The sequence below is a fragment of the Harpegnathos saltator genome, unplaced genomic scaffold (assembly GCF_003227715.2).
Source record: "Harpegnathos saltator strain DR-91 unplaced genomic scaffold, Hsal_v8.6 scaffold1, whole genome shotgun sequence".
Taxonomy (NCBI): domain Eukaryota; kingdom Metazoa; phylum Arthropoda; class Insecta; order Hymenoptera; family Formicidae; genus Harpegnathos; species Harpegnathos saltator.
The window spans coordinates 215,108-242,277 of record NW_020229872.1 but is presented as its reverse complement, the minus strand read 5'-3'; the positions used below and the strand labels follow the sequence as shown (position 1 = coordinate 242,277).

General features: G+C 50.5%; 2 protein-coding genes across 4 annotated transcripts in view; both read right to left on the bottom strand.

Moving 5' to 3' along the window:
* Positions 1-4,622, bottom strand: part of Atg17 (autophagy-related 17) — a 33,946-nt gene extending 29,324 nt beyond the window's left edge. For 2 of the 3 annotated variants that reach the window (XR_003112891.1, XM_025298648.1), the window contains exon 1: positions 1,262-4,622. Coding sequence is in view for 2 of the 3 variants with exons in the window: in XM_025298648.1 (XP_025154433.1) it covers positions 1,262-1,329 (68 nt within the window). In the remaining variant the exon portion in view is untranslated. The remainder of the gene's footprint in view (positions 1-1,261) is intronic. The other variant, XM_011156469.3, reaches the window with a different exon arrangement.
* Positions 4,623-14,599: 9,977 nt separating this feature from the next.
* Positions 14,600-22,902, bottom strand: LOC112588527 (uncharacterized). The gene is made up of 3 exons (XM_025298785.1): positions 19,858-22,902; positions 17,409-17,618; positions 14,600-16,858 (listed from the first exon to the last, which is right to left on the bottom strand). The coding sequence occupies exons 1-3, from the start codon at positions 19,960-19,962 to the stop codon at positions 16,772-16,774; spliced, it is 402 nt and encodes a 133-aa protein (XP_025154570.1). The 5' UTR covers positions 19,963-22,902; the 3' UTR covers positions 14,600-16,771.
* Positions 22,903-27,170: the final 4,268 nt, after the last annotated feature.

Below are 27,170 nucleotides of genomic sequence, written 5' to 3'. Positions count from 1 at the left end.
GATAAAAAGACACACGCTCGCGCGCTCTCAATCGCGGAACACCGCCGCGCGCCGGGAGAATATCGAAAGAACGGTTCGTTCGTTCGTTTGCATCACGCGCGTGACGTGTACGCATTAGAAGAGCTTGGCCGAGTTTGCCAAGCGTCGGGTCAGACTCGTGCGCGACACGAGCCAACCCACACACCCACGTGTCGCTGCGCCACGCCGCGTCGCGCCGCGCGTCGATCTCGCGCTCTGTACAGTATTTTCGGCGCGGAGTCGCGCCCGCGCGAGAAGGCACGTAGCAACGCGCGCGCGGTCAAGTTTCCACGCGCAGTTTCCGAAGGGTCTTTCTTTCTTTCTCGGCGCAGCGACGCGGCACAGAACACGCGGCGCACATGCAAACATTCATACATACACACACACACACACATACACAATACGCCCACGGCGGCCGCGAGGCGGTTCTTCGCCATTCGTTAACCTTCGACGGGTCCTTGGATATTCACGCTGTTGCTATTAGAGTAACTAAACGGCGCGCTGCTAATGACACCGCGAGCGCGGTCGTCAGCGCGAGTTATCGTACGCTGACTATCGGTGTAATGAAATTTCCCCGATGCTGAGTAATTACAGCGCTCGCGTAATTTGCGATCGCTTCACGAGTGATCGCCTCGCGCAAAATTCCGATATTATCGGACCGTGAAGTTTAATTAATTTAATCATGTAATACCGGGACAAGGAGCATGAGGCGGACAAAAGGATTCGACGCTCGATGCGGAGCGAGGCGAAATTCGCAGGCGAGAGAGGCGCGAGAGATCGAAGTTTCTTCGAGGCGCGTTACACGCGAGATAATGTGCGCTAAATCGTGACTGAATCCCAAAGGCGGACGAAAACGCGAGTTACTCAGCGGAAACTGTAAAACGCGAGTCGCGCACGCAACGAGCGCAAAGCCGAGCGGTACAATGTTACAATATCCTCGTACGCGGTCGAACAAAGCGCGAATGTATGTCGCTTTGAGTTACCCGCGTTTCTCGAATATTTGCACACCCGCCCCTCTCCCTCACCCTCGCCGCGTCTCACCGTGCAATATTGTCCCATTACGCGTGTACAATGTTTGCGCTCGAGCGAACTTTTCCCGCAGCGGCTAACGCGAACAACGCGCTTACCTACCTGCCTATCTATCTATCTCTCTCTCTCTCTGTTTACCTAGCTACCTACCTGCCTACGAGGAAAAATAAATAAATAAAAATACGCACGTGTAGCATAATCAATAAGCACTAACCTCTGCAGGGCCAGCTTGATGTCGAAGGTGATGGTGGTGCCGGTGTCAACGTGGAATATATACAGCATCTTGTAGCCGGTCTTGGCGCCGGAGGCGCCGACAACGACGACGACGACGATGTTGTCGACGAGGGCGAAACTGCTACAACAGACCCGGCGGCGGCATCCGCCGTCACGGGTCCTTCCCTTCGCCGAGGGTCCCGACAGCAGCGATAACGGGCCCCCGCCTCGACGTTTCTCCTTGCAGTCAGCTCGATCGGGGCCGTACCACACGTTCCCGACCGCTCGCGAGTACGGCCCCCTCGGGTCTATGCCGCATCGATCAACGCGATCCCCGACGTCGGTCCTCGCGACGGAAACGGCGCTCTGCTACGTGAGAGACGCGTTGCAAAGTCTCATCCAGGTCCCTCTTCCTCCTTCTTCTTCTCCTCCTCCTCCTCCGCCGCCGCCTCTTTGTCGAGAATGCTGAGCGGACGTCGGGACGGAGAGATATCCTCCTCAGCGTGTCGAGACTGTCGGCCGCTCGGATCGTCGAGAGGGAAACTGGAACGTCCACCGTCTTCCCCCGCGCTCACTCCTTCGACTCGTTTTCTTTGTTCCACGGAAGCGAGCTCACGGCAGAATCGATCCGCGATCCAGCGAACGGACAACGGAACAACGTCCTCCTCCTCCTCCTCGTCGTCGTCGTCGTCGTCGTCGTCGTTGTTGTTGTTGTCGTTGTGTTATCGTAGCCGACGTGTTGTCGGCCTGCTGACTCTACCGTTCAACGAGCGAACGAGCGCGTTCACGGTCGCTCGTTCTTCTCTCTTCTGTCCGTGCTCGCGCTCGCAGTGGACGACGTCGGTCGATCGGCTGCCTTATGTCATAACGTGGCTCTCCACGCAACGCGAGTCCCGGTGCACACTGTCGTACACACACACATTCACACACGCACCAACAAGTTTACGTCACCGAGCTCACTCACTGCGCTGAGCGTGGCCGAGAGAGCGTTCGGACGAATACACAGGACACAGGAGGTTGGACGCTTTGTCGTTGGACGCGAGGCTCGTCCGTGTCGTTCCCTCTGCCGAACCTCTCTCTCTCTCTTTCTCGTGTATCCCTGCTTCGTGGATGGCGAACCGATTGAACGATCGATCCTTCCTCGGCTTCGATGCTGCTTCCTTCTCGCTGCGATCTCTCCTCGTGGAATTATTTCACACTCGAGTCTCGATGCGCGTTCTCGCGTTGGGCTTGACGGAAATACACCTCTGACAGCGGGGAGAGTCAACGATCGATTCGACGACGCGGCCAGCTGCTCTCTCTCGCCTTACAGTGTTTTCACGTCACGAACCAATCGGCCGACGGGCCCTGGGCGACACGATGACGTTTCGGGGCGCCGACTCGTGCAGGCGTCGACTGTGGAGACGGACGGACGGACGGACGAACGGACGCGCGTTTACTCCTCCACGAGATGATTTTTTTCGGAGATGCGACGTGCGCGTGAGAACGCGTCGCGTACACGCGCGACCTCGCGAACAAGAACGGTCGTGTCGCGTCGCCGAGAGAAAGAGAGAGAGAGAGAGAGAGAGAGAGGACAGAGATAACGCCGACGCGTCGTCTACTACCGTGGCGTAGCTGTTCGCGGATCAGCTGCTCGGCAAAACAAAGCACTCGCGCGCCGCGTTACGCCACCGCAGCGTTCGTCGCCGCCGTTCTCGTTCGCCGCTCGCTCGCTCGCTCGCCCTCTCGCTCTTTCTCACTTCTTCTCTTTCTCGCTTCCTTCTCTCTACCTTCGTCCGTCTCTCTCTCTCTCTCTTAGCCTCGCTTCTCGACTCGAGAGGAGAACGACACCGCGTCAACAGCTCGCGCGGTGCCGTCGCCGCGTCTCGCGACTTCCTCGGGAACTTCCGCGCGCACCGTCGTCCCGGACAATGCACCACGGCCAGTGCTCTCCAACGCCCGGATTGTCAGAGCCACCGAAACCGCGAGCGAGAGACCGAAGCGCGATGCAACACAAACAATGCTGCGCCGCGCGCGCGCGCGCGTGCGTGAGCAGCTATGCGCAGAATCGCCGTCGCGCGGAACAAAGAGACTCCGCTTTCCCCGCGGCTTTTCCACACGACACGTCGGGGCCCGACGTCGTGATGCGATACACCGTTCTCCGTTGATACAGGTACACACTCTAGAACGTCATGGGCGCTCTCCAGCTCTGTCCACGCCCGGATACACTGACTGAATAATGCGCCGTGGAGCGAGCAGAGAAACAGTCGCCGAGTGCGCGTCGCGTCGCGTCGCGCGTCCTCGTTGGCAGGACAGCCGGATCGGTGAGGGGAGGGGAAAGGGGGATAGGCGAGCGGTTCTACACTATCCCGTTGAACGTCTGCCTCCGACGCAGAGCGCCGCCAGCTGTTTACTGGCAAGAGTCGAAGCGAGCACGACCGCGCACGGCGGACAGAACGTCCGTCAGCCGCTGTGGTGGGGGGATAGAGATTGCAGTCGTCGCCGCAGCGGTGTTATGGCGCTTCGTGTCGGCGAGCGTGCGATACGGATACGAGTTTAAATTCCGCAGCTTTGCTTAGAGTTGCACGAGGCTGACCGTCGGTCGTGCGTTCCAGCAGGACGGATCCTTGGCAACTGATGATTCTTCCAGGCTGGATGCAAAGGTACGTGCCGATGAGCGACCGCTCGGCCGCCGGCCGACGCTACGCATGCACGGTGATGGGGAAGCGCAACTGCCGTTAGCGCGATTAAGATGGCTACCCTAATGTAAGATTCACGAGTTTAACTCACACACGAGTTTAAATCGCGCCACCGCGTAAACCCCGTCGGGGCTGCGACTCGACGAACATCACGTCGGCGACATGGAGCGGGCGCATGCGTTGCACTCCCGTTGCGAGGCTATGTTTACAGCCGGGTATGCCAACGTCGTAGCTTGCGTCAGATAACCGAAGATAATCTAATTGAGCGAGCCGCATTTTCCGTGTACGACAGTTGTAGAGGAGCTCGAAATTCGCGATGCTCGAAACGAATATGCGCGATAACGTCACGTACCCGATTTATACACGCTGTGACGTGTTCTTCTTGCGAGAAGAACGGTATCCTCGCCGCGTCGGGAAGAGACTGAGAGGGGGGAGGGTCTTTTCGCCAATGAGATTCGATAGTAATTTCGAGAAAATTTGATCGCGCATTCCGAAGGCGCGCCATGGCGCGGACGATGCTGCGGTTCGATCCTTTCATCGCGCTTGTGTGACCTCGCGATCGCTGTCGTTGTTACCTCTACGTGTACTTCGATTTCGCCGACGAACGCAAGCGTACTTCGAGCGCGCGGCGATGAATACAAAGTAATGACGGCGGTGAACTTCCTCGAGCTCGTCTTCCGTCGCGAAAACGTGGCCTCTTTTTTTTTTTTTGCTCTCTCATCATAAAGCACTTTATGGAACATTTGGAGGGATTGATTCGTTTGACCTCTCATGACACTCTTAGATTGCCATTTCTTATTTTGTTTTTATGCTAAAGAGTTTTTTCCCGGTAATAAATGAAATGACACAAAAACGTGGCCTCGAAACAAGCGTCAAGTTTGCTGCTCGTGAGCGCGGAGCGATATTACGCGTTCGATGTTGAAAACGTTCAAAAGGCATCCTTGAGGCGCGCGATGTGACTCGCGAGGTGGACACATCTCGATCCGAAAATATCGTTACTTCCGAAAATAACGGCTTCTGCCGACCGCGTGCGTAATCGGCCGTGCGGATTGCGTCAAGTTCGACGACATGTCTTCGAGTCCGGAGACGCGGCGTGAAACGAGAGGAGAAATTGCGTCAAGCTCCAGTGACGTTTCCTCTCGCGTGGCACGGAGACGAGCGCAAACGCGATCAACGACACGACAGACGACATCGACGTTTTCATACTGAACTCCCGAATTTGTAGCATGCATTATACGAAGGATCCGATAATCGTGAAAAAAGAGGCCGATTCCCTCGTGAAATCTCATCTTTATGGTGTTTAGACTCGGAGACGTCAATTGCGCAATATTTATGCAATATTATGCGAAACAGAATTTTCTTATCAAAGTCCAAACGAATGGCTGATCGTAAATGTCTGTTGCTGACTAACAACAGACGTACGTCTGTGTGAAACGAAATACATGTAAAATCAACTTGGCCGACGACGGAGTCGTCCTTTCTCGAGCCGGATCCGAGTTCGGGGGACCGCTCTGAGAGTAAGAGTGAATCACCTAGCGAGAAACACCGTTAAGCCCGTTAGACTCGAGGCGAATTTCAGCGGTCGCGGCGCTTTCGCGACGCACTTGATGTCGCGACCGACTCGGCGACCGATTAGAATACAATGACGAGTCTGGTTAAATATACTGAATTTAAATTCGAATGCGTAAGAGAGCGGCTTACTGCGTAGCGAGTAGCTCCGACGCAGTTTAAAGGCCGATCTCGGACGTCGTAATTACGCGTACACGTGCAGCTGATAAGGACGTCGCACAGCTCGCGCTAAACGTGAGACGCGGGGAGGGCTGTGCATGTATAATACGCGCGCGATCGTACGTGTGCAATCGCGGCAACGCGACAGATACCGAAAGTATTTCCTGCATCGATAAGAGATTCCCTTCGCCGCGAAATTATCGAGTGCCGAAAAAGCTGCGCCTCCCAGTCCCGCGTTTCGAAAGAGGCCCCGACGATCCGCGCGGATAAATCCCGCGATACGTTCGTAATTGGATATATGTCGAAACGCGCGCGCGCGCGTTTTGCGGGGAGCCGCGCGCGAAAGACGCGCAATTCGCGACGCGCGGTGATTCAGTGGTCGCGGTGACGCAATTTATACTTGTCGACAAAGGTACGCCGGCTCGTACTTAGCTCGCGTTTCGATCAAAAGTCGTGAGTCAGACATATTAGGTGCACTCACACCGGCGCGCCTCTCGCGAATGTCGGCGATCGCGGCGAGGTCGCGCTGTCGCGCAGCGATATTGTATCCACCAGGATACGTGTGTCAATACGTTATCCTCATCGCAGCATCGCAGCGTCTACGTCGGAGCCGATAAGTGGCGCGGCGCGGCCGTGGAGTCGGTGTCGCGAATTTAATTCGATTTCGCCGTAAATGAATGAAATGAAGATCGAGTCCCCCCCAGGGCCGTAGCAATTTTAGTCAATTCGCCCTCGAGCGAGATGATCGCGCCGCGGTCATCTGGTCGATCATTAACGATTATCTCCCCCTTGTAGAAATGCACTCGCGGAAGCGAAGCTCTCGCCAATCGCGCCGATTACACCAGCGGCACGTAGCCTGGAAAGAGTAATTAACCGAATGCGAGAGAGTTTACAGATCGGTTTTCTCTTTCTCTTGTCCGTCTTTCTTCGATGGCCGCGATCTCCACTCGGTGCGTTTTGCATTGTAAATCTGAAGGCATCCGCTCTCATCGATTCTCTCGTTTCCTCGATTTCTCCACGTTCAGGAATAGCACGTTGATCGATGCATCGCGAGTCGATCTGTCCGCACGAACGCAACGAACCACTGTATTTCGTCATCCTTGACGAAATTCCCGGTGGCCGACACGCTCTCCGAGCACGATTCGTGACGCTAAGGCGCGCGGCAAATATTAGGACTTGTAATCTAATCAAACGCTTCATTCGCGTGTGAAAGATACGCGAGTAGGTGAGAGAGATATGATTGCGCGCTACGCTCTACCGAAATTTATCGTTCCCCCTAAATGTTAAACAAAGCGTAAATCATAAGGATACGGTTGCGCATAACATCGACGCACAAAAGAATATTTCAAGGATCTGGATGTAAGGTGCAAGCGAAAAACAGGTTTACACCCGTCGTGAGTCGTGCGAGACGTTGCCTCCTCTTATCCGCCTCTCTCCCCCCTCCCCCCCCCCTCTCTCTCTCTCTCTCTCTCTCTCTCTCTCTCTCTCTCTCTCTCTCTGCCTATCTATTCGTCTATAAGAAAAGTTTGACTATCGCAATTGGGTTGCTGGTTATTTCGCGATATTTCGCAATCCACTTGCAACATTCAGCGATCAACGTCGTCATTATTATAGCGGGAAAAACAGATACGCATGAGGCTTTAAATTAGTCCTCGTATTCGAGAATTCCGTGTCGGGGAATTCTGCGTATTTAATCATAATCAAGTGACACACGCACACAGCACACAGACACATACACAAAAATGTTGTGTACTATCGAATACTGTCGAATGACCACCGGAACAGATAGCAATGATTAGAATGCAAATGGTGGGAGAGACTTTACCCAATTCCCTCAATAGTCCAAGTTGTTTTGACGGCTGCTGATAAAGCGGGATATCAAAGTGCCGATTATTATTTAGATCGGGACAATTAGATCCTTCGATAGCGTTTCGCGAAAATGTGAATGCGATTACGGGACGTCGAAGGGAGCAGGGGAGATCCCCGAGTGCGTCGATCGCGGAGGATTCGCGTGCAATTAATTCGCTCATCGAGAGAAAGGACGATCGAGAGTAACGTTGCGTCAGTGTGGAGGAGGCGAAGGAGGAGAAGCAAGAGAGAGCGCGCGCGCGCGTTGTTTCTACGTCTCTCGTTTCTACACGCTCGTAGGAATGAAAGCAGTTCGTTGCTGCGTCGAAGACGCGATGCGATCGCGTGTTACGCACAGCACGCGTGAGTGAGGAAGTTTCCTCGCTCGCGTCTCCCAACCTCTCATTCGCCGCTTCTCTTGCGGACCAGTGAGGTCTTCTGTACGACGGCTCAGCTGTACGCAGCACGCGTTCGCCAGCGAACCCATGCGGGAGGTGCGTGGACAGAGCGAGGTCAGCTTACGCACGTGCGCGTGATGCGCGTGATGTGCTCGTATAAGTATATGTATATATACATATATATGCATCTATATATATATATATATATATAGATGTATATATATATATCATATACATACACATATGTACAGGGTGATCTGTGTACACATATATACAGGATCTTTTGGAAACGAAAAATTGTGAGGATTAATCAGATCAATCTGAGAAGAAAAGTCATATTGCCATTTTGCAAAAATCGCAATAGTTATTAAGTTATTAACGATTAAAAATTACCACATCTACACTAGGAAAAAAAATTTAGTACCTCTAACAAAACTGTTTAGTTGAGGCATTTTTTAATAGCAACCAAATATCTTGTTTTATATAACAAAATATTTAGTTGTCTCAACTAAATATAATTTTCTGCTTTGTTCTCTGGACCAAAAATGATTTTGTTCTTAGACTTCATATATAAAAATTAAACATTCTGGTTATTTTATCCATAAAAATTACATAATAACGAAATATTATTTTACATAAACTAAAATAATGCCCAATGGATACTACTTTATCTTTCTGTGCACTAGAATTTAGATTTTATATATTAAGAAAAAACTATAGTATTTTCAACAAAATTCATATAGTTAAAGCTGTTTGGTTGCTGCTAACAAAAGTATTACGTTATACGAATAAACTGTAATCAAACAAGATATTTGTTTACAAGAACTAAACAGTTTTTACAAGAACCAAACAGTTTTGTTGGGCATATTTTAACTAAATTATTTTGTTGTTACAACAAAATTTTGGTTCACGCAACAATACATTTTTCCTAGTGTAGAGGTTCTTTAGGCTTCTTCTTTGATAACTTGAAAATTTGCGTACTTTTTACAAAATGGTAAAGGATTTTTTGTTCAGAATGACCTAATCTGCAATTATATGACGGTTATTGTGTCTAGCGATAGATATGAATATATTGAACTTTGAGCCCTGAATCTTGAATTTGTCTGAATTGTCTGTGTATATACAGATGCATTATGACTCTGGATCGCCTTCATCATTGATGTATACACGTGACCGCGCCCGTAAGTGTGTGATCGCGTTCATTATTTTCGAATTTTAAGCCGCTAACATACACGGGAACCTTCACAAATCGCTCGATCGCAATGGTGAATGATCGAGAACGTAATTGCTATTTTTGGAATTTTTATGCGCAACCAGTCAACCTCCTGATCATTCGTTACATTCCAGTACGTGTTGTCGACTTCATTAGCAGCTTATAAAATTCAACGTATCGTATTTCACAAATTTCTTTCGGCTTTAATAGAACAGATTAGATTACTGCACTGTCTCTATGTTCCACATTGAAAACGCGCTATATAAAATGTCGATGGACTCGGTCGGGTTCACGTGGCATTTTCTCCAGGCGGGGGGAGACTTGCGACGCGATCGATATCCCAGCTAATGACCCGGGAATACCGGATTATTTTACAATGCCGGGTGTTGTTGTACGCTACGTAAAACGACAAAAATCTCGACGAGCGAGTGAGGTAATGTCTTTATCGGGCGACGATGCGACCGCGAGGGAGGACGATCGAATTTTCTGACGCCTCTACCTTTCCGTTCTGGTTACAACGGATGTACTTCTCTTTCTCTTTGTTTTTTTTTTTCTTTTTATTATCAGCCTTTGTCTCCCGTATTGCATCGTAATTTCTTTGTTACGCCATTGCCCCGTAGCGTTACGATCGGAGTTCTATTCTCGCTTGGGTTATCGGCCGCGTCTTTTATCGTTCATTCGCGCGGTGTCGGTAGTGCGCGCGGGCTCCACCACGACAACGATACAGGCGCTAACGAAAAAAAAAAAGAAAAAGAAACCGGGGGAGATAAGAGATAAAGGAGCGGGTAACGTGTCGTATGTAGCGCGACGTCGTGCCAAGAGTACGCGTTTCGTTCGATTTCACTCGCGGGAATCCCGTGTCAATTCCGAGGCGGAACTGCGATTACGTCGCGATAAAATCTTTACTACACATTTACACGCCATTCCTCGCGTTGAATATCTGAGAAGTGTGGAGAAAAGACGAGACATGCCTCAGTGTGTGAAAATTTATATTATGAGGAAGATAGGAAGTGCGCTGAGACCTTCCGACACGAGTCTTCGTGTTCCTTGCACATGTTCCTAAAAACCTCCATTTCTAATAATAGAATTTAAAGTTAGGCACAAGACAGAGAGAGGGCCCGTAACCGAGCAGTTGAGAAATACGACGATATCAAGACGTAAAGTATAATATTACCGTCTCGGGCAATCTGTGAGAAAATTTCAGGACGATTCGTTTGTGCCCAGTTGGAGCGAAAGAAAGTAACAATAGCGGCGAAAATATCTTAGAGCCTGCGGTACCAAGTTGTGGGACCTGTGTCCTGCGTCCAATTACAAAAAGGGGCCCCGTGCAAATTGAGAACAATCCGAAATAGCGAATATTCTTTCAAACCATGAAACTTGTGGCCGTAAAAACTGTCCATTCAATGTGCACGGATTTTAGCTTCTACATCGAAGAGAGAAAAAATTTGATTGACGCAACTTTTGTTTTCTTCCATCTGGGCGCCGAAAATAAAAACTCGGTCGCAAAAATATCCCTGCGGCGGACTTCTATTCAGTCATTTGTCTTAATTATCGAAATTCGATTTGAACGCAGCCGAATATTCGGACGAAATTTTTCGGCCGCGCCAGCAGAGTCACCGCCGAGTTCTCGTCTCGTGATGGGCGTTCCGTCGCGAGAAACAGACGCATCTTTTCTCTCCGCGCAGAGCCGTGCGGTAAATCATAGACCGGATCCTAGACTCCAAACAGCGCGCGTGTATTTCGGTAGGTTCGGCGAAGTTCACTTAAAATTAGAAACCGCTCTCCGTCGCAACGTAGGCGGACTAGCCGAAACGATGTCAAGTGTTAACGACGTGGCATGGGAAGCGATCAGAGAACTGGTCTCCTCCAGCCGTGTTTCGCGCAACAGTCGTTGCACTCTGCCGTCGATGTCGAACGTGCGTCACCTGCTCTGTTCGCCGCACGCCGGTTAGACGTTCAAAGTTCGAGTTTACTCTCATTCCGCGACATTATCACCTGCTCTGGCCGGCCGCACGTTCACGCGATAAAGCCGTTGGTCGACCTGTCAAACGAGCGATTTCTCGAGGCACGAGTCGCGCTCCGAGGTCACTCGGCTCCTTTGTTAGCGCTACCGCGACTTGTCAGGCCGCGCGTGGTCAGTGTGCAGCTGCTCGAACAACGGACGACGTCGTTTACCTGCAGCTCGCCTCTGAGTCGGCCATTTGTATATCTTAGCGCGGGACGAGTTCCTGCAACTGCTTACTCCGCAATTCGCGTCGAGGCTTCGCTATGCACTCCAACAACCTGGCCTCTGCGGATCGCGTTGTTACACCTCTGGCTCTCTGTTGTCCTACGTTGTCAGCCGAGCCCCGTCGGAACGGCGGACGGCGAAGGTGAGAGAATCGAGAGAGAGAGAGAGAGAGAGAGAGAGAGAGAGAGAGAGAGAGAGAGCCGAGTGTGTGTCACAGCGTTGCGACGTAATTATACGTATATACGTGCTTGATCGTTTAACACTAGAAACACCGAAGGAGTCTGTGACTCCTTCGTGATTTCTTAAGAAAGTAAGTATCAAACTTACAACATTTGGTTGCGAATTGACGTTGAATGCGACTAAACAAAGAGCGTAAATGAACGCACTTCTGCCCTCGCATTGCGTATTTTCTTCTGCGAATACTCGTTAGTTAGTTCGACGTCGTTCCGGTCAGAAGTAAGTCATTAATCACCGGCAGTTCTAGCTAATGATCCAGACATTAAAGATAAAATGTATCTATCTATCTATCCTCTTGATGTGTATTCGAGAAGCCTCTTCGATTAAATTATCATTATATGCGCAGCTGTTGCCACCTTGCCTCGCTTATCGAGAACGTGTGCAGTCGACATTGATATTCCTTCGTTGAAACCGTTTTTTGCGCGCGCGCGCGCATGTTCGGTTGTTATTATCGCTCACCATATAGCTCGACCGAGCGAGCGCGCGAGCGTTTTGCTTGACATTCATCGGTCGAGTGACGTTGATACCGGTAATAGACGCGGTGTACATCTCGCAGTCTCGCAGTCTCGCAGTTTATCGCGTAAGAAACAACGGGCACGTACGCGCTCGCGAAAGGACGCCATTTACTTTCGAACTCGTCGCGGTCGATCCGTGACTCGACTCGAGATTTTTCGAGCGACAGGAAACGTTTCCGTTTTCGTAGAGACTCGCGCTTGCTCCTCGAGATTCCCCGACACTTTGGCGACGCGCACTGCGAGAGAATTCGCCGCTACAATCCTCCGGAAGTTTCTTCCGACATCGGTCGATTTAATCGGAACTCTCTACTTCGTCTCACGATAATGATGATAACAAGCTGTTAGATGTTTTAATCATTTGTTTACGTTGTATTGGTCTGACCTCGGTAACTGCGCAGGTTCAATTCTCAGGTAGTCGTAAACATACGTCAGTCACGATACGTCGTGTCCGAGAAAATGTTTACTACAGCGAACGCGCAATATCAGTGAACTTTGTTTGTTTGAGACGCATATCGTCGCACGATTTTGCACGATTTTCTTTCCTACGTCCCTGACCGGGGAGGGAGGCGCGTGCGGGTGCGTGAAAAGTACCACGCACAAACACATGTACACAGCTGTCTCTTTCCTTTGGCTCCCGCTTGCGGAGGGCTGATAAATCGTCGCGCCATCACGCCAGCGCGCAATTAATGACGATCGTCGACTTTACTCGCGTCATTTTTCGCTCGCGACGCGAATACTCTGTTTCGACGAACGAACGTGACGACGGAGCAAGTGAAGACGTCACGTTAATAACAGAGTCATTTATCAGTTATGATACAAGTTTATTGAATCAGCGCTTGCGCAAATTAATATTGACAGTGGGCCCTCCGGTTTCAGCGTTGTGACCGCATATTTTGCAAAATACCAAAATTTCTCCCACGCTCGTCTTTCGTTTCAATTATCTGCGTAATCGTCGATACGATGATGACATGACCATAATAATAATAATAATAATAATAATAATAATAATAATAATAATAACGATGACAATAATAATAATTCAAATAATTCATGATAATAATAATAGTAGTAACGATGACGATGGTATAATAGTAATAATAATAATAATAATAATAATAATAATAATATACAATAGTAACGAGATATGAGTGCTAACTGCGATAATAGTCAAGAGATAACAGGTAAAATATACATATGACCGTATGTACGCATATATGTATGTACACATTATGGTATAGCGCGCGCAAATCGCGAAAGAAATTTCGTAAGTTTCCTTTGATTAGTGATATGGCTTTGGTGGCAGAAATGACACCTGTCTCTCTTTCTCCTTGCCCCAACATCTTCCTTTCTATCTCGCGCAGATATTCTCGATATCAAATTTCCTATAGCTGCTCTTTCGTGCTAACCAACTCAGTTTTATATGTATATACAATACGTAATCTCACAATGGCGAATGTGCGTGCGATAATAGTTGTAGTAATAGGTTTACGCGGGACGCGCCTCGCGTGAGAGACGAAAAGTCGGTCCTCTTTGCTAACGCGAAGACATTCGACGTTTGTTGTGCCTATGAGCGTTTCTCCCTCGCGGTTTTCTCCGCTGAGTAATCCCGTCCTCCTTAAAGCAACGAGGACAACCGTCACATTCGCTCTCGGTTCGGCTGGGGGCATACATGTTTGGCATTTCTTCCATCTGGTATTTGCTTGACTTTGGCATTCCTTTGTCGGCAATCCTACAAAGTTCGAATTGCCGCCAGGTCCAGCAGTGTCGCGTGAACGAATGCCAAACACAGGGGACCCAGCGTCGTTGAATTCGCTGATCCTGTGAACGAGTTCGCGTCCGACATGCTCGGGGAGCATCGCATCGCCTCGCTGACGGACGAGAAATCGTTTCTTCCTCTTGCGCGGCTCATTAACGCGGACAACGCGCGGGAAATATCGACCCGCGATACAATCTCCATCGAATTCGTCTCGCCTCATATCTCCGAGTCACTTTGCGAGTCGCGTGCTTGCGCTCGAGTCTGGGTCCTTTCGCGCCTGAAACGGCGTGTGATCGAATGCGAATATACATTTCCGGCTGTGTCGCTGGTATAGATAGCGTCGATCGAATTCACTCTCGCGGAAGTATAGTATAGCTACGTTATTGGCACTGTCAAAGCGGCACAGGAAGCTTAGTTTCGTCATGAGAAAAGGACTGGAACGAATGAACGAAAGAAGGAAAGAAAGAGCGAGTCTGTTGGAGAATCGACAAATGACCTCGATAATTCGATCAAACTCGCATCGGGAGCGCGAGAACGGTGTTGGGCGAACTTTGCGCAGTCGACGTGTTTAACATTTGATTATTTACAAATTGATCTAGAGATACACAAGCTATTTGGCCGAGACTAGAAAAAAATGCGATCGCTCGAGGCGCAGGAAGGCCGATCATTGAACCATCGCGCGAGATCGCGGGAGAGAAAAAACGCTGCGCGCGTACAAAGACCGCGCGCGGTCTTGTAATTTCAAATGTATATCGTACATGTGCATTTTCCTCTCGCGAACAATCGTGTGTCTGCCGCCGAAACGACCGCGGCATCTCGTCCGAAACGAGGTCGGATTTCATTCGTCTCCGGTTTCGACACTCGAGACATATCTACAAGAGTTCCTGTTTGTAAATACGAAGATACGCGATTTTGCGTCTCGATGAGCGACGACGTTATCGCGCTTGTGCGTCTCGACTATCGCGTTATGCGTCATCCGCATTTCGATGCGGGAGAATATGTCTCATAGACGCAGAACGCGCGCAACAAAGTGTGCAGAAAGAAGCAACGTCGACCTCCGCGTCGGCGATTAGAAATGCTCGACCTTCGGTCTCGCGCCGAAAACCGAGTCGCATTCAGTGTTTGCGAAAACGTTCGGCCTGATTTGCGCGCGATTTTAATCAGCGTCACGCTGACACACTTGTGCTATCGGCCCGTCGCGTATCATACGCGGAGATACGTAAATCGAGGCGGAGGATTCGAGTCTTGCCCCGCCGATGTATCCAACGATAGTAATTGTAACTATAATTCCGCGAGGCTCGTACAAGTTAAAAGACTACGAAAACTCTCTCTCGCTTTTTCTCCCTCTTCCTCTCTCTCCTCCCCTCTCTCTCTCTCTCTCTCTCTTTCTGTTTCCTCGTTGTATAATAACAACTTACAATTTACAAATTCGCGATTAGCGTCATAATATTCGCGCGGCGTGTAGTCCGCTATGTAAATGCTCGAATGCGCGTCTTTTTTCGTTTCTCCTTAACAACAAATCTATCCTCTGCGCGTCGGCATCACGGCTACAATTACGATCATTGCTAAACGATAATCGCTACACTTACGGTCGAAAGAAGTACGATACTCCCGTTCTGCCGCGACTTCGAGAGCCGTCTCGAAATGAGAGAACAGGTACATTTCCCGGGAAAACGAGGGGAGCCCCCGGCATCCTCGGGTGAATGACCGACTTTCCCGGGACAGGAGGATAGAGAGAAATAAAGAATAGAAATCGGTGGAGAACAATTCGATCGCCGCATGTTAGCGCGCGCTCGAGCCGATTTTCTGTCGGGAAAAAAGAAGGAAGAATTATTACTAAAGAAGAGGGATAACGTGTGCGCGTACCGCATCGGGCACGATCGATCGGCGGCCCGCCCCGAGAGGAGAGCTCGACCTACTCTGACACACACACACACACACACGCACACGCACACACATACACACGCGCACACACACATGCAGACCCACATACTCGCAAGTAGCATTATTAAAGTATTCCGTGTAAAAATAGGTATGGTACACAGGCGTCGCTGGTACGCAACGCGTCCTCCATTTCCGAAAAAGTCACGCCGACTTCTGCTCCCTCCCTCTCGCCCTCCTCCGTGCGCGAGCGACTCGATTGCGCAACGGAGCTGCGTGTCTCTCTCTCTCTCTCTCTCTCTCTCTCTTTCTTTTTTCCACAAAATTTCACAATCCATCCGCGACGCGTCTACCATCGCGTCGCGCGTCGATTACGAGGAATTCAAGCGCCAAACTTTCGAAGCGCAGACAATTTTATTAAAAGGCGGCTCGTCTGTTACATCCCGCGATTCCCGGACATACGGAAATCCGCCGAATCACGTCGCTCGGTAAACTCGTTTCTCTCGACGCTCGTCGAATCCTTTTTCAATTTACAGCATCCGAAGGTGACTCTCAAGAACCTATCCCTAGATCCCTCGCGATATCTCAGAGGGACGTGCTTTCGCCCCCGGCGAATGCTCCCTCCGAATTTGCCGTCCGCCGCTTCGGTGTTCTCGCGTGCAGGATTGTCCGTAATCCCGGATACCGTTCGGAGGTCGATCACGATCGTTTGCGTCGGGCGAGGACAAAATCCTCGCCCGAGCTTGATCCCTCTTCTTCGAGCTTTCTCTCTGTCTCTCCCTCTCTGTTCACCGCGTCGGTTCACAATTCGGTTGTGCTCTCCCGCGCCAAGCGTTGGCGACGCGCGAGACCGAGCGAGATCGCTCCGCCAAAGTTGTTTCCAGTGGTTTTCAGTGCGGTCGCACCCTCCGTCGTTGCCCCCGTCGAAATTCTGATTCGATGACGACCCAAGGCGTCGTCGCGACGCCGCCTCGGCGTCTCAGGTCACGTCCACCACGAGTCCGTGAACCCGATCGTCGGCTGGCTGCTACGTCAGTAGCTTGAAGAACATCAAGGCTAGGGATATGTTGATGAAGAGCACCAGCATCACGAGCTGCTGCCGGGAGAACCAGTCCTGGAAGTAAATGAAATATCGTGTTAAGCGTCTTTCCTCGGCCACCTCAGTCGCCACGCTCGACAGCCAATCTTTTATTCGACGCGCGAGCCATTCGTAGCGACGAAATGGTTTTCGCGCGCGTAATTCGACGGGGCGCGCATCGCAGCGCTGCATTTCTTTCCCTTCTCCTCTTTATTCTTTATTCTCTGTATTGCATATTTCGCTCGCGAGCATACAGTCGCGCCGTCGTCGGGCGCGCAAGAGCGGAGAATTTGGCGTATTCGGCTTCTCGACAACAAGACGCAGAAAGAGAGAGAGAGAGCGGGAGTGAATCCGTCGACTCCGAGGCCTCGCGTGAGAGCGTATTATCGTCTCTCTCGAGCGACGCGTTTGTATTTTTCCCAGCGCTCCCGAGGAGGGCAGGATCCGCGACCCGAAATAAACCGCAATACGCCGCACCGCAAATGCCGTCCCGCGCGCGCGCCTCTCGTCCCTCGAGCGATCGCGTCATTGTCAACATCGACGGACTCTCCAGCCGCCGCCAGGTAGAACCGCAACGCGCGCTCACCTTAACCTGAGGACTGAACAGGTACAAAAGCGGGTTGGCCCTGAGTCTCTCGTGCTCGTCGATCTGCCTGCGGATCTCCTCTCTCCTTATGCTGCTCAGGACACTGACTTCCTCCCTCGACAATGGCGCCGTGGCTGTTAGCTGGATCGGCTGCGCCACGTCCGGCAGTGACTTCTTTCGTTGAAGTGGCATTGCCGCCGCCGGCATCGCCTGCACGAAGGAAAGAAACGAGAAACAAAGAGAGAGAGAGAGAGAGAGAGAGAGAGAGAGAGAGAGAGAGAGAAAGAGAGAGAGAGAGAGAGAGAGAGAGAGAGGTGGGTAGACGTGTGCGATGTACTCAGCCGAGACTCGGACACCGACGTGTGCACGTCGGTATCAACGCTCAGCTGCATCGCTTAGCGAAGAGAGATACGTGCTACGGGCTTATGTATATGAAATATCAAACGGTTACACAGCGGAAAGAGAAAAACGGTGCTATCGCCAGGCAGAGTTGACAGTATAATACTTGGGGCTTGTACCTTTGCAGCGAGCAGTGAAAATAGTTAGTTTGAACCGTGAGGTGAAGTGAGGTAGAGAAGGTAGCTTTGCTTCTTCGTTCGATCGAGCGTCCGTTCTCGAGAGAGACCGCAGCGTTCGGAGATCGCGTTTCGCGAAATGTATTCGCTGAGACGCTTAACGGCACGCCCCGTTGAATCAAGATCATCTCGAGACATCGCTTACGTGAAACAGACTGGCTTTAAAGCGCATTAAACGCGTCGTACTTTGCAGGATCGTTCTCAGACTCTACGAATGTCTCGCGCTATTACTGCGCTTTTGGGTAATCGAGCATTTTCATTCAACCTCCCAAATCCAACGGCGGATTAGTCCGAACAATACAACCGTGGCTCGTTAAAGGGTCAAGTCTAGATCTTGACTTTGAGTTCCGTTGGCCTCACAAAACCGGTCTACGCGACGATATTACACTAGTTAGGAAAAAAAATTTAGTATCTCTAACAAAACTGTTTAGTTGAGGCATTTTTTAATAGCAATCAAATATCTTGTTTTATGTAAGAAAATATTTAGTTGTCTCAACTAAATATATTTTTCTGCTTTTCTTGGTTCTCTGGACCAAATGATTTTGTTCTTAGACTTTATATATAAAAATTAAGCGTTTTAGTTATTTTATCCATAAAAATTACATAATAACGGAATATTATTTTACATAAACTAAAATAATGCACAAAAGGATACTGCTCTGTCTTTCTGTGCACTAAAATTTACATTTTATATATTAAGAAAAAATCATAATATTTTTTAACAAAATTCATGTAGTTAAAGCTTTTTGGTTGCTGCTAACAAAAGTATTACGTTATACGAACAAACCGTAATCAAACAAGATATTTGTTTACAGGGACTGAACAGTTTTGTTGGGCACATTTTAGCCAAATTATTTTGTTGTTACAACAAAATTTTGGCTTACACGCAACAATACATTTTTCCTAGTGTACGCGTTCCGTTAATTTGGCCCCTCGTGCGGATGCAACGGATAATGGGGAAAAGATATAGAGTACTAGCGGAAATCGGGAACTGTAGGGAGGAAAGGGGGAGGGGGTCTTGGGGCCGTTCCAAAGTCAAGAGCCGACATTCCAAATCTCGCCGAATCTCTCCTCGTTGCAAGAGCCGAAGGGATCTGGGCATTTTCGAGACGACTGGTCGCGTCGCACGAACGAGCCAAAATCTACGAGACTCGCAGCGCCAAGGAGGGGAAATATCCATCGTGCTGCCCGCGATTTCGCGAGGCCGATCGCAAGGATCGATGTTCTTTCGCACAGCCAAGAATCAAGTACGCGCGCGCGCGCGCGCGCGTATCTACCGTCTCCTCGAGACGGCGAGAAAACTTTACGCGCGTTCCCGCGATTGTTGCATCCGGCGAACTCGCCAAAGTTTGCGCAATCGCAATATACGCTCCATCTCTCGCCGCGGCGATATACGACGCGAGCAAGAGAGAAAGGACCGCGCGCCGCTGCCGTCGTTTCGGACCTCTCGTTTCGCGCCGGGCATTTTCGCGCGTCGTCACGCCATCGCGTCTGCGGCCTTCGCGATAAGGACGACGACGGTTAACGAGCGACGCGATGCGACGCACCTGCGTCGCAGCGCCTTATTTACGTAATCCGTCCAAGATAGTCCAAGCGTCTCCGATGCGAGCCGGGTTTCACGCGTTTCACTCCATGTAAACCCTCCTTCACCCTCTCCGACCGTCAGTAATTCCTAAAGGAATTGCCGCGAACAAACAGCGCCTTTGTTCGTCGCTCCGTTAACCGTCGCGCCTTTTACCGTGAGAAGAAGATCTTATCTTCGTCGGCTTTTCCGCACCGCGACGTGTCGCGCGTTTATTTCGCGCAGATATATTTCGTCGTTAGAACGAAGGGACGGAGGGTCGAAGGGAGAGAGACGGGCATTCCTCGTGTACCTCCACGGGAGGTGCGACGATCCAGGACTCCGAGGCCCGTCTGGCCATCAAAGCGGGGCTGCATAGCAGCGCCTCTTCTTCTTCGTCAGGCTCGACCCAAAACATGCTGATCGTTGCTACGACGGCGACGGTCCGAGAATGCTCTCAAATTGATAAAAGACCTTTCGAGTCCCTTCCGCCGGGGGAGAAGAATGCTGCTTCCTGCGCGGCTTCTATTCTCTCGACTTCTCTCCGTCAGCCCTCGGTCGCGGCAATCTTGCCGCCAGTGCTTTTTCCCTTCTGAATCACAGAGAGCTCCCTCTTTTTCGCCGGAATACGCAATTTGTGCCGCACGAGTGGACGGTCCGTCGTGCGGCGGATTCTGCCCCGCAGCCGGGAATCGCAGCAAGTTGCAATTCGCGTCGCCGAATTACATCACTCGACGTCCACGACGACGGTGCGATCGAGCGGCGCTTTGCGACCGATTAACTTCGTTGCACTGCGACGCGACCGGGCTTCGCGATTGAGCCGTTCAAGCCGCGTCCGACTCGAGTCGAGCGAATATCACTTTGCGAAGCGAACGGAAAAACTCGCGGCGCGGAAGTATCGAACGTAATAACGCGTAACCACTCCTATTCTCCTCAAGTATTTGCCGTCCGTTGTCAAGTCCGGGATTTCGACGGAGGCGAGACTTCGCGCGGCCAGCGGATTCTCTCCTTCGCAGCAGTTTCCCTCGGAAGTATTCTCCTCCGAGGCGCGCATTCGAGGGATCGCGCGGTGTTTGTGTTTGCCCTCTTTTTTCTCTCTTTCTCTCCCTTTTGCGCCCTTTTGCGATTATCGCTCGTGCATTTGTCGTTTTTTCGACGATCCTACGGCACGAAGGAGGCCGGATAAAAGTGCGAAGTACTGATCCGCGGCCTCCTGATGAGGAAGCCGGGCCGCAGACTGAACGGCCCTGGCTAGCACGACCGAAATAGAGCGACGCCCCACTATCATCGAAATAACTTCGCCAAACGTCGCGACGCTCGCGGAGATCCACATAGAGAGACGCCTGTCTCTATGCCAGAACCCTGTCGATCCGTCGTGTGTCTGTTGGATTTACAGAACCGATCTATCGCGGAGCGAAATACGCAACGTTGAAGAGGAGCCGGCCGCGCGAGCGAGCGAGCCATCCGACGAAACTCGAGCGCGGTTTCTCGGCGACTTGCGCGCGATTTACGCTTCGCCGACTTGGAAACGCCGTGAATCACTCACGAACACGAAACCTTCTTTCTCGCCCGGGCGTCTCTCCATCTCGCTTTTCCTTTTGCTTTTCCACCCTGCGCGCGCGCTGCGCTCTCGTTTTCTTCCTTCTCTTGGCCGCTCGTGTATTCAAGGATATCGAGAAACTTCGAGAAGACTTGAACTCGAGGCGTAGCCTCTTTTTTTTTTATCGTCGCAGCGGAGATAACCTGGCGCGAATGAAGCCGGCGCGCCAACTCGGACCGCCTGACTCACGCATTTGGCACGCGTGTAAATCCGTCCAAGATTTCGAGGATTTTCTCGCGCCAAGAAGACGACCCGCTTATTCGTAATTTCTTTGTCTGTCATTTCACGCGCGTTACGCAGCGCGACCGACTCATCGCCGCGGTTAGTCGCGCCCGGCCGGCCAAGCAATTCGACTGACATGGCGCAACGCTTAATTAGCTCCGCTAATCGAAGCGCGATTACCACGGGGCCGTCTCGGCGTTTTCGCGCACCGGACGTTCAAACCGAATCGATCGATGCGCGCGTTACGCAACCGCCATGCCACAGTGTGTCGCCATGTCGTCCTGCGTCGGCCTTATTTTCGCTACGCGCTCCTCCCTCGTGGATCGCGCGCGATCCACGGATATAAAAAATGAAGGGCGGTTTGCGAAGGGGCGTCGTCCGAAACTTTCTCGTTGTATTATTTCGCCCCGCGAATGACAGGCGCGCGCGTGAATTTTTTGCCTTTCGTAAGCGTTACGTCGCGCTCCCAACAACGAGATAACGTGAGCCATGGGAATTAATAATAAGGAAATTAATATTAACGCCGGAATTAGCATATAGCCTCGTTTACGGAGACGATATCGCGCGATCTTCATTCTTTACTTCGCTATTCTCTCCTATTTCTGTATCGCCCATGACTCCCATTTTGATATTGCACATACATGCGGTGAACCTTGGGACATTAACATCTCATTACGCGAGACAAGCATATTTTAGCAACCTGATTAATCGCGCCTTTCGCGGTCGACTGCCATCGGCTTCTGCGGACACTCTACAAATCTCGGAGATCTCGCGCGAACGCCTGTCGACTCTACCAGGAAAAGAAAGAAAATCGCCGGTGAACGAGTAAGAAATCCGGTTTACGCGGTGTTCTTTAATCTGTTCTCACTGTGACAGCTTATACATCGTATACATAAATACATTCAATACATCGAATCAACGTTTGCAGTATCGTTGTTTTTTTGTTCCTTCTTCTTCTTTCGCGAACGGAAATCGGTATAATCTCTACGGTTAAATCGACGTTTTTTTCTTCTCGGGGAATGTAATCTGAGAATTTACCAAGTGCATACACATCGTCTACTCCGCGCCTTTGTTCGAGACCTCCTACATCTATGTGTACGACTACGTATCGACAAAGGAATTGTGCATCGCGCGCTAAGTATCAACTAAAAACACAATTATCCGACGAGCCGGGGTTTATCTGGGAGAGCGCTCTCGTGACGTGAAAAAGAAACGACACTCTTTGCGAGATTGGCACTCGATTGTGCGGGATTAGGAAAAGCGCTATTTTCGCGTGTCAACGTTGACGCAATGTCACTTCCCTCTCTCCGTGCTGCGTTTTCTTCTTTGTACTCTCTCGTTTTTCGAACAATCAAACTGCGCGAGGCTCGTCTCATCTTAAGCGTGTGACTTGAACACATTGATGGGTGGATTAACGACTTAAGTCAAAATTCAACCGTTTGGGAATGTTGCGTCTGAAAAATCGCGGTTCGCGCGGATTCTACATCTTCCTCTCGCGCGATATACATACACACACACTCTCTCTCTCTCTCTCTCTCTCTCTCTCTCTCTCTCTCTCTCTCTCTCTCGTTCTCTCCGCTCGCAACTGTCGTTATTCTTGGTTGGAACTACGACTTGTCACTTGAGGTGTTAATGTACATATATAAAAAATCGTTAAATCGGCCCTGTACGAAAATATAGTGCGAGTATTCTTCCATAGTTTAATTAATTCGTCGAAATAGAAGGAGCGTCTGATCGCGTCCGAGTCTCAACGCTCGATTTTCCTTTTCGTACGATTTCTACCGTTTTAGAATCTGTCTGCTGTCGTGCCGATCGTGTATGTAGGCCGTTTATAAAGGAATTAGGCTCGCAGTGTGCTGCGGGTATCATCTTGCCTTACATCTTATTCTTATTATCGTACGCAATCTTCGTTATATTATCTCCGCACGTGATAGTCTGAGTAATTAGTCTTACTTATACGAAATGTACACGGTATCGTAACTTGGACGTATTTGCGCGTGTAAAGAACAGACGGCATACAAGTATATTTTAACACAGGCAACAGTAAGATCCACGTTCCCGCTCCCACTATTCCTCCCGCTCCCCTCCTCCTCCTCCTCCTCCTCCTCCTCCTCCTCCCCTATGCAAGATAAGCCTTCGTACTCTCGGCACGTGTCTTTCTCTCCTCGCGTTAACTGCGTGCGGCGTGGGCGGCGGATTATTCTACGCGATGATTCGTACGTGTATGCGTGTGCGCGACGAGTGTGAAACGGGTAACGTACTGTACAATGTATAACGCACGTATTATACACTAACGAACTGGCGACGACGACGACGACGACGACGACGACGACTAAGTATCGTACTTGTAATTAGGATCCTGCACGCTTTAAGGCTCACTTCGTATATCTCGAACGTCTCTTTCCTGGCGATTACTTTCATCTTAACGAGTAACACCACCGCGCATGGCATCGATACATAGGACTCAGATTCGCCACAGTCGTACAAGCATGCGTTGAGAAGAAAGAAACAACGTCTCCGGCCAGAAAATAGGAAAAAAGAAGCGGCGTGGAGGTGGTGGAGGTACAAAGAGAGAGTCTCTCGTGAAGCGCTTGTCTGAGCGCGCTTGCGATCCCTCGACGCGCTACCGACCACACAGTGTGTCTGTTAAGAGCGATCTAATAAGTAAGCTGTAATCAGTCGCAGAGAGATGTCAATCAGCCGACGACGTCGCGCTCGTCGGAATTTGAACACAGAAGGGCGAGACCGTAGCAGCGATACCCGAAAGTGTACACAGATCGAGATTGCGGTATCGATCGGCCAGGAAGGGTGACTAGCGACAACGGGTTTCGGAAGTGGGGTCGAAAGAGGCTTAAAATATGATTAAAGAAGGTTAAAATAGAGAATCGAAGAGCAAAAACTGGTCCCCGCCTCCACGCCGCGCGTTAAGCTTACCTTTCGAGGTCCGTTAATTAGTGCGATCTTAATGGGCGGTGCGCTCGCGCTTCTTAACTCGGTTATCAGCACGCGCGCGTGCGTGCGTGCGTGCGTGCGTGCGTGCGTGTGTATGTATGTGTGTGTGTGTGTGTGTGTGCGTGTTTATTTCGCACACTCGCGTGTGCGCATGAAATCAACGCAGGTCTAATTGTCAAGCGCCGCGGTCGGCCGTTCTCGCAGGAAACGGAATGTCTCGTGTAATGTAGAGAAGCAGCGAGCGCGCGGATTCGCCGCGCGCTTCTCAGCCGCGTACAAAGTGAAGGAGCCAATTCACGTGTCGCTCCACTTTGGCTTACGCTCGTTACTCGGTGTGTGCGCGCGCGGGTGTCTATACATATACATATACATATACACAGACATATCCGTTTATACTTGCAAATACAGTCGCGCTCACGCGCGTCTCCGCTGTGACTATAATATTATGTCGAACGAGCACGAAAGAAAGAAAGAAAGAAACAAAAAGAAGAGACACAAATCGCGAAGAGGAGCTCTCTCTCTCTCTCTCTCTCTCTCTCTCTCTCTCTTCTCTTTCTCTCTCTCTCTCTCTCTCTCTCTCGGCCGCTTCCTCTCGCGAAAACCGAAAGCTACTCTATACTGTATACGGTGTCGTAGCGTTTATTGTTCGTTGACTGGTCCGTCGGTGATCTCGCATTTATTATTGCCCAACGAGCGCTTATAGATCGCGTTTCGAGCTGATACAACGTGTGGGGGATGCAACGCGAGTCCGCTGCCAATCTGCCAATTTTCGCAAGCGTACGTTGCGAAATTTGCAAATTGCCGTCGCGTGTCATTCCGTTTCTCCGCGGTAGCGTTCGCCGGCGACGGTCAACTCTCGACGTCTCGACGTCTCGACGTCTCGACGTCGGGAGAGACGAAACGCGATCTAAGATATCTCTCTCTCTCTCTCTCTCTCTCTCTCGCGGAGAGGCTCTCTATGCCGTTCCTTCTCTGCCCAGGCGTCTCGATCATTGTTCATTTAATCCTGGAATGAAACGGCGCTCCTTATCTCAACGGGCGGCGATATCTCCGTCTCCGCGGTGAATTAAGCGGATTATATCCGCTATCTCTCGCACCTCGGTACGTCTTGCGTCTTCAACGAAAAAATGTTCTCCGCGCATTAATCACGCGCTATCGTCGAATCAAACTCGACGGGAATTAACGGGCCATTCCAAGATTAATACCGATGATCAATGACTCCAGATCGCGTTCGCGCGTTTATGATTGGACGAATCGGAAAGTTACGGCGATCTTCCGCTGTGCACAGATCGATCGGTCCGTTCGTACTCGAAGCGATTTATTTACTCCGTGAATAATCGTTCCCCCCCTCGTTTTTCACGAGGTCCTCCTCTTCCAACGTTTCAGCGTTTTAGAACGCACGTTTTAAAAGGCGACCGGTCGGCCGCTCGGTTTGTCGGAGAACAAAGAAACGCGGTCTCTCTCCGCTTAAAACATGCGCCACTCCAACGTGAGACTTCAGACTGTAGTAGAGTTTCGCAAAAATGGCCATACGTGTTCTCATACGCCACGTTCGCCACGTCTCGGCCGTTCTCTCGGCACCGAAATTCGCGGATTTGCGTGGAATGAATGCGAATTACTCGTCGTTACTCACTCTCATAAATCTGCCGCGGTGTCGCGTATGTTTATCGTTGACATTTTTTAAATCGTCCCTCGCACGTCCGAATGAGCACATCTCCTCCATAAATTTTGCAAGTGTGTTTCTTCCTCTCTACCGTCTTTCAACGTTCCTCTCAACGACTTCCTTTTTTTCAACTCTTATTTTCTTAACGCTCGACTCCCAATGATGCCCATATTCCGCGAGAGAGCGAGAGCGAAAATGTGATTTCTTCCACTGCTCATTCTATGCAAACTGTTCGTTAAAGCTTTGCCAAAAAATTCAACCATACACTTAGAGAGACGATCAGGTTAGGAGAACTCGACATTAACATTTGTGGGCCATCGTTGCCACTCGCTAACATTCGTGATGCCGTCCATCGGAACACCGACGTGACTTTTAGACTCGTCCAATATAACGATCCGCCTCGTTCGCGGAGAGCCTCTGCCTCTCTCTCTCTCTCTCTCTCTCTCTCTCCCTCTCTCTCTCTCTCTCTCTCTCTCTCCCTCTCTCTCTCTCTCTCCCCCTCTATAGAAAAATAAGTTTATTCTCCAGAAATACGCATTGCTCGTCTCGAGAATGCGCTGCACTCGATCGCGACTTTCATCTCGACAAGGGTTCTTATTGTCCGACGACGCGGCAAAGTTAGCGACTAATAGCGATCTACCAGGTACAAGTATCTCCTCCAGCAAGCGTCTTGTTACATAGCAACAATGGCTATCGCGGAACGAAGCACTTAACAAACGACTAGCGGCTGCGTTTCCGCAGAGGAAAACGCTTAGTAAGCGACCAGTGATTGGTGGTAGATCCGATTAGCGTTTGTATCTCTCTCTCTCTCTCTCTCTCTCTCTCTCTGTATCTCACGTCTGCACGCACCAATCGGATTTCCAATTATTTACCAATCAAGTTACTCACTTGTTGGGCTTATTAAGCCGTTTCGTTCCGCCGAATCGCGCGACCGCTGATTCGTCAGTCCAATCGGTTCGCATACGCGTTCAAGATCCATCCGAGACGTAAATGTGTATCCACCAAATTACCGAGTCGCTTACTGAGCGTTCCAAACGCGGTCAATGACCCTCCACGAAGTGACCCGTCACTGTGAATGATTGTTCCTTTCGGATTTCCCGTTCTGGAAACCTAGCTCTCAACATTTACGTTCTCATCGCGCTCTCATCACACCGACGCGAACGTACCTCGCGTCAATATGCAAACGAGT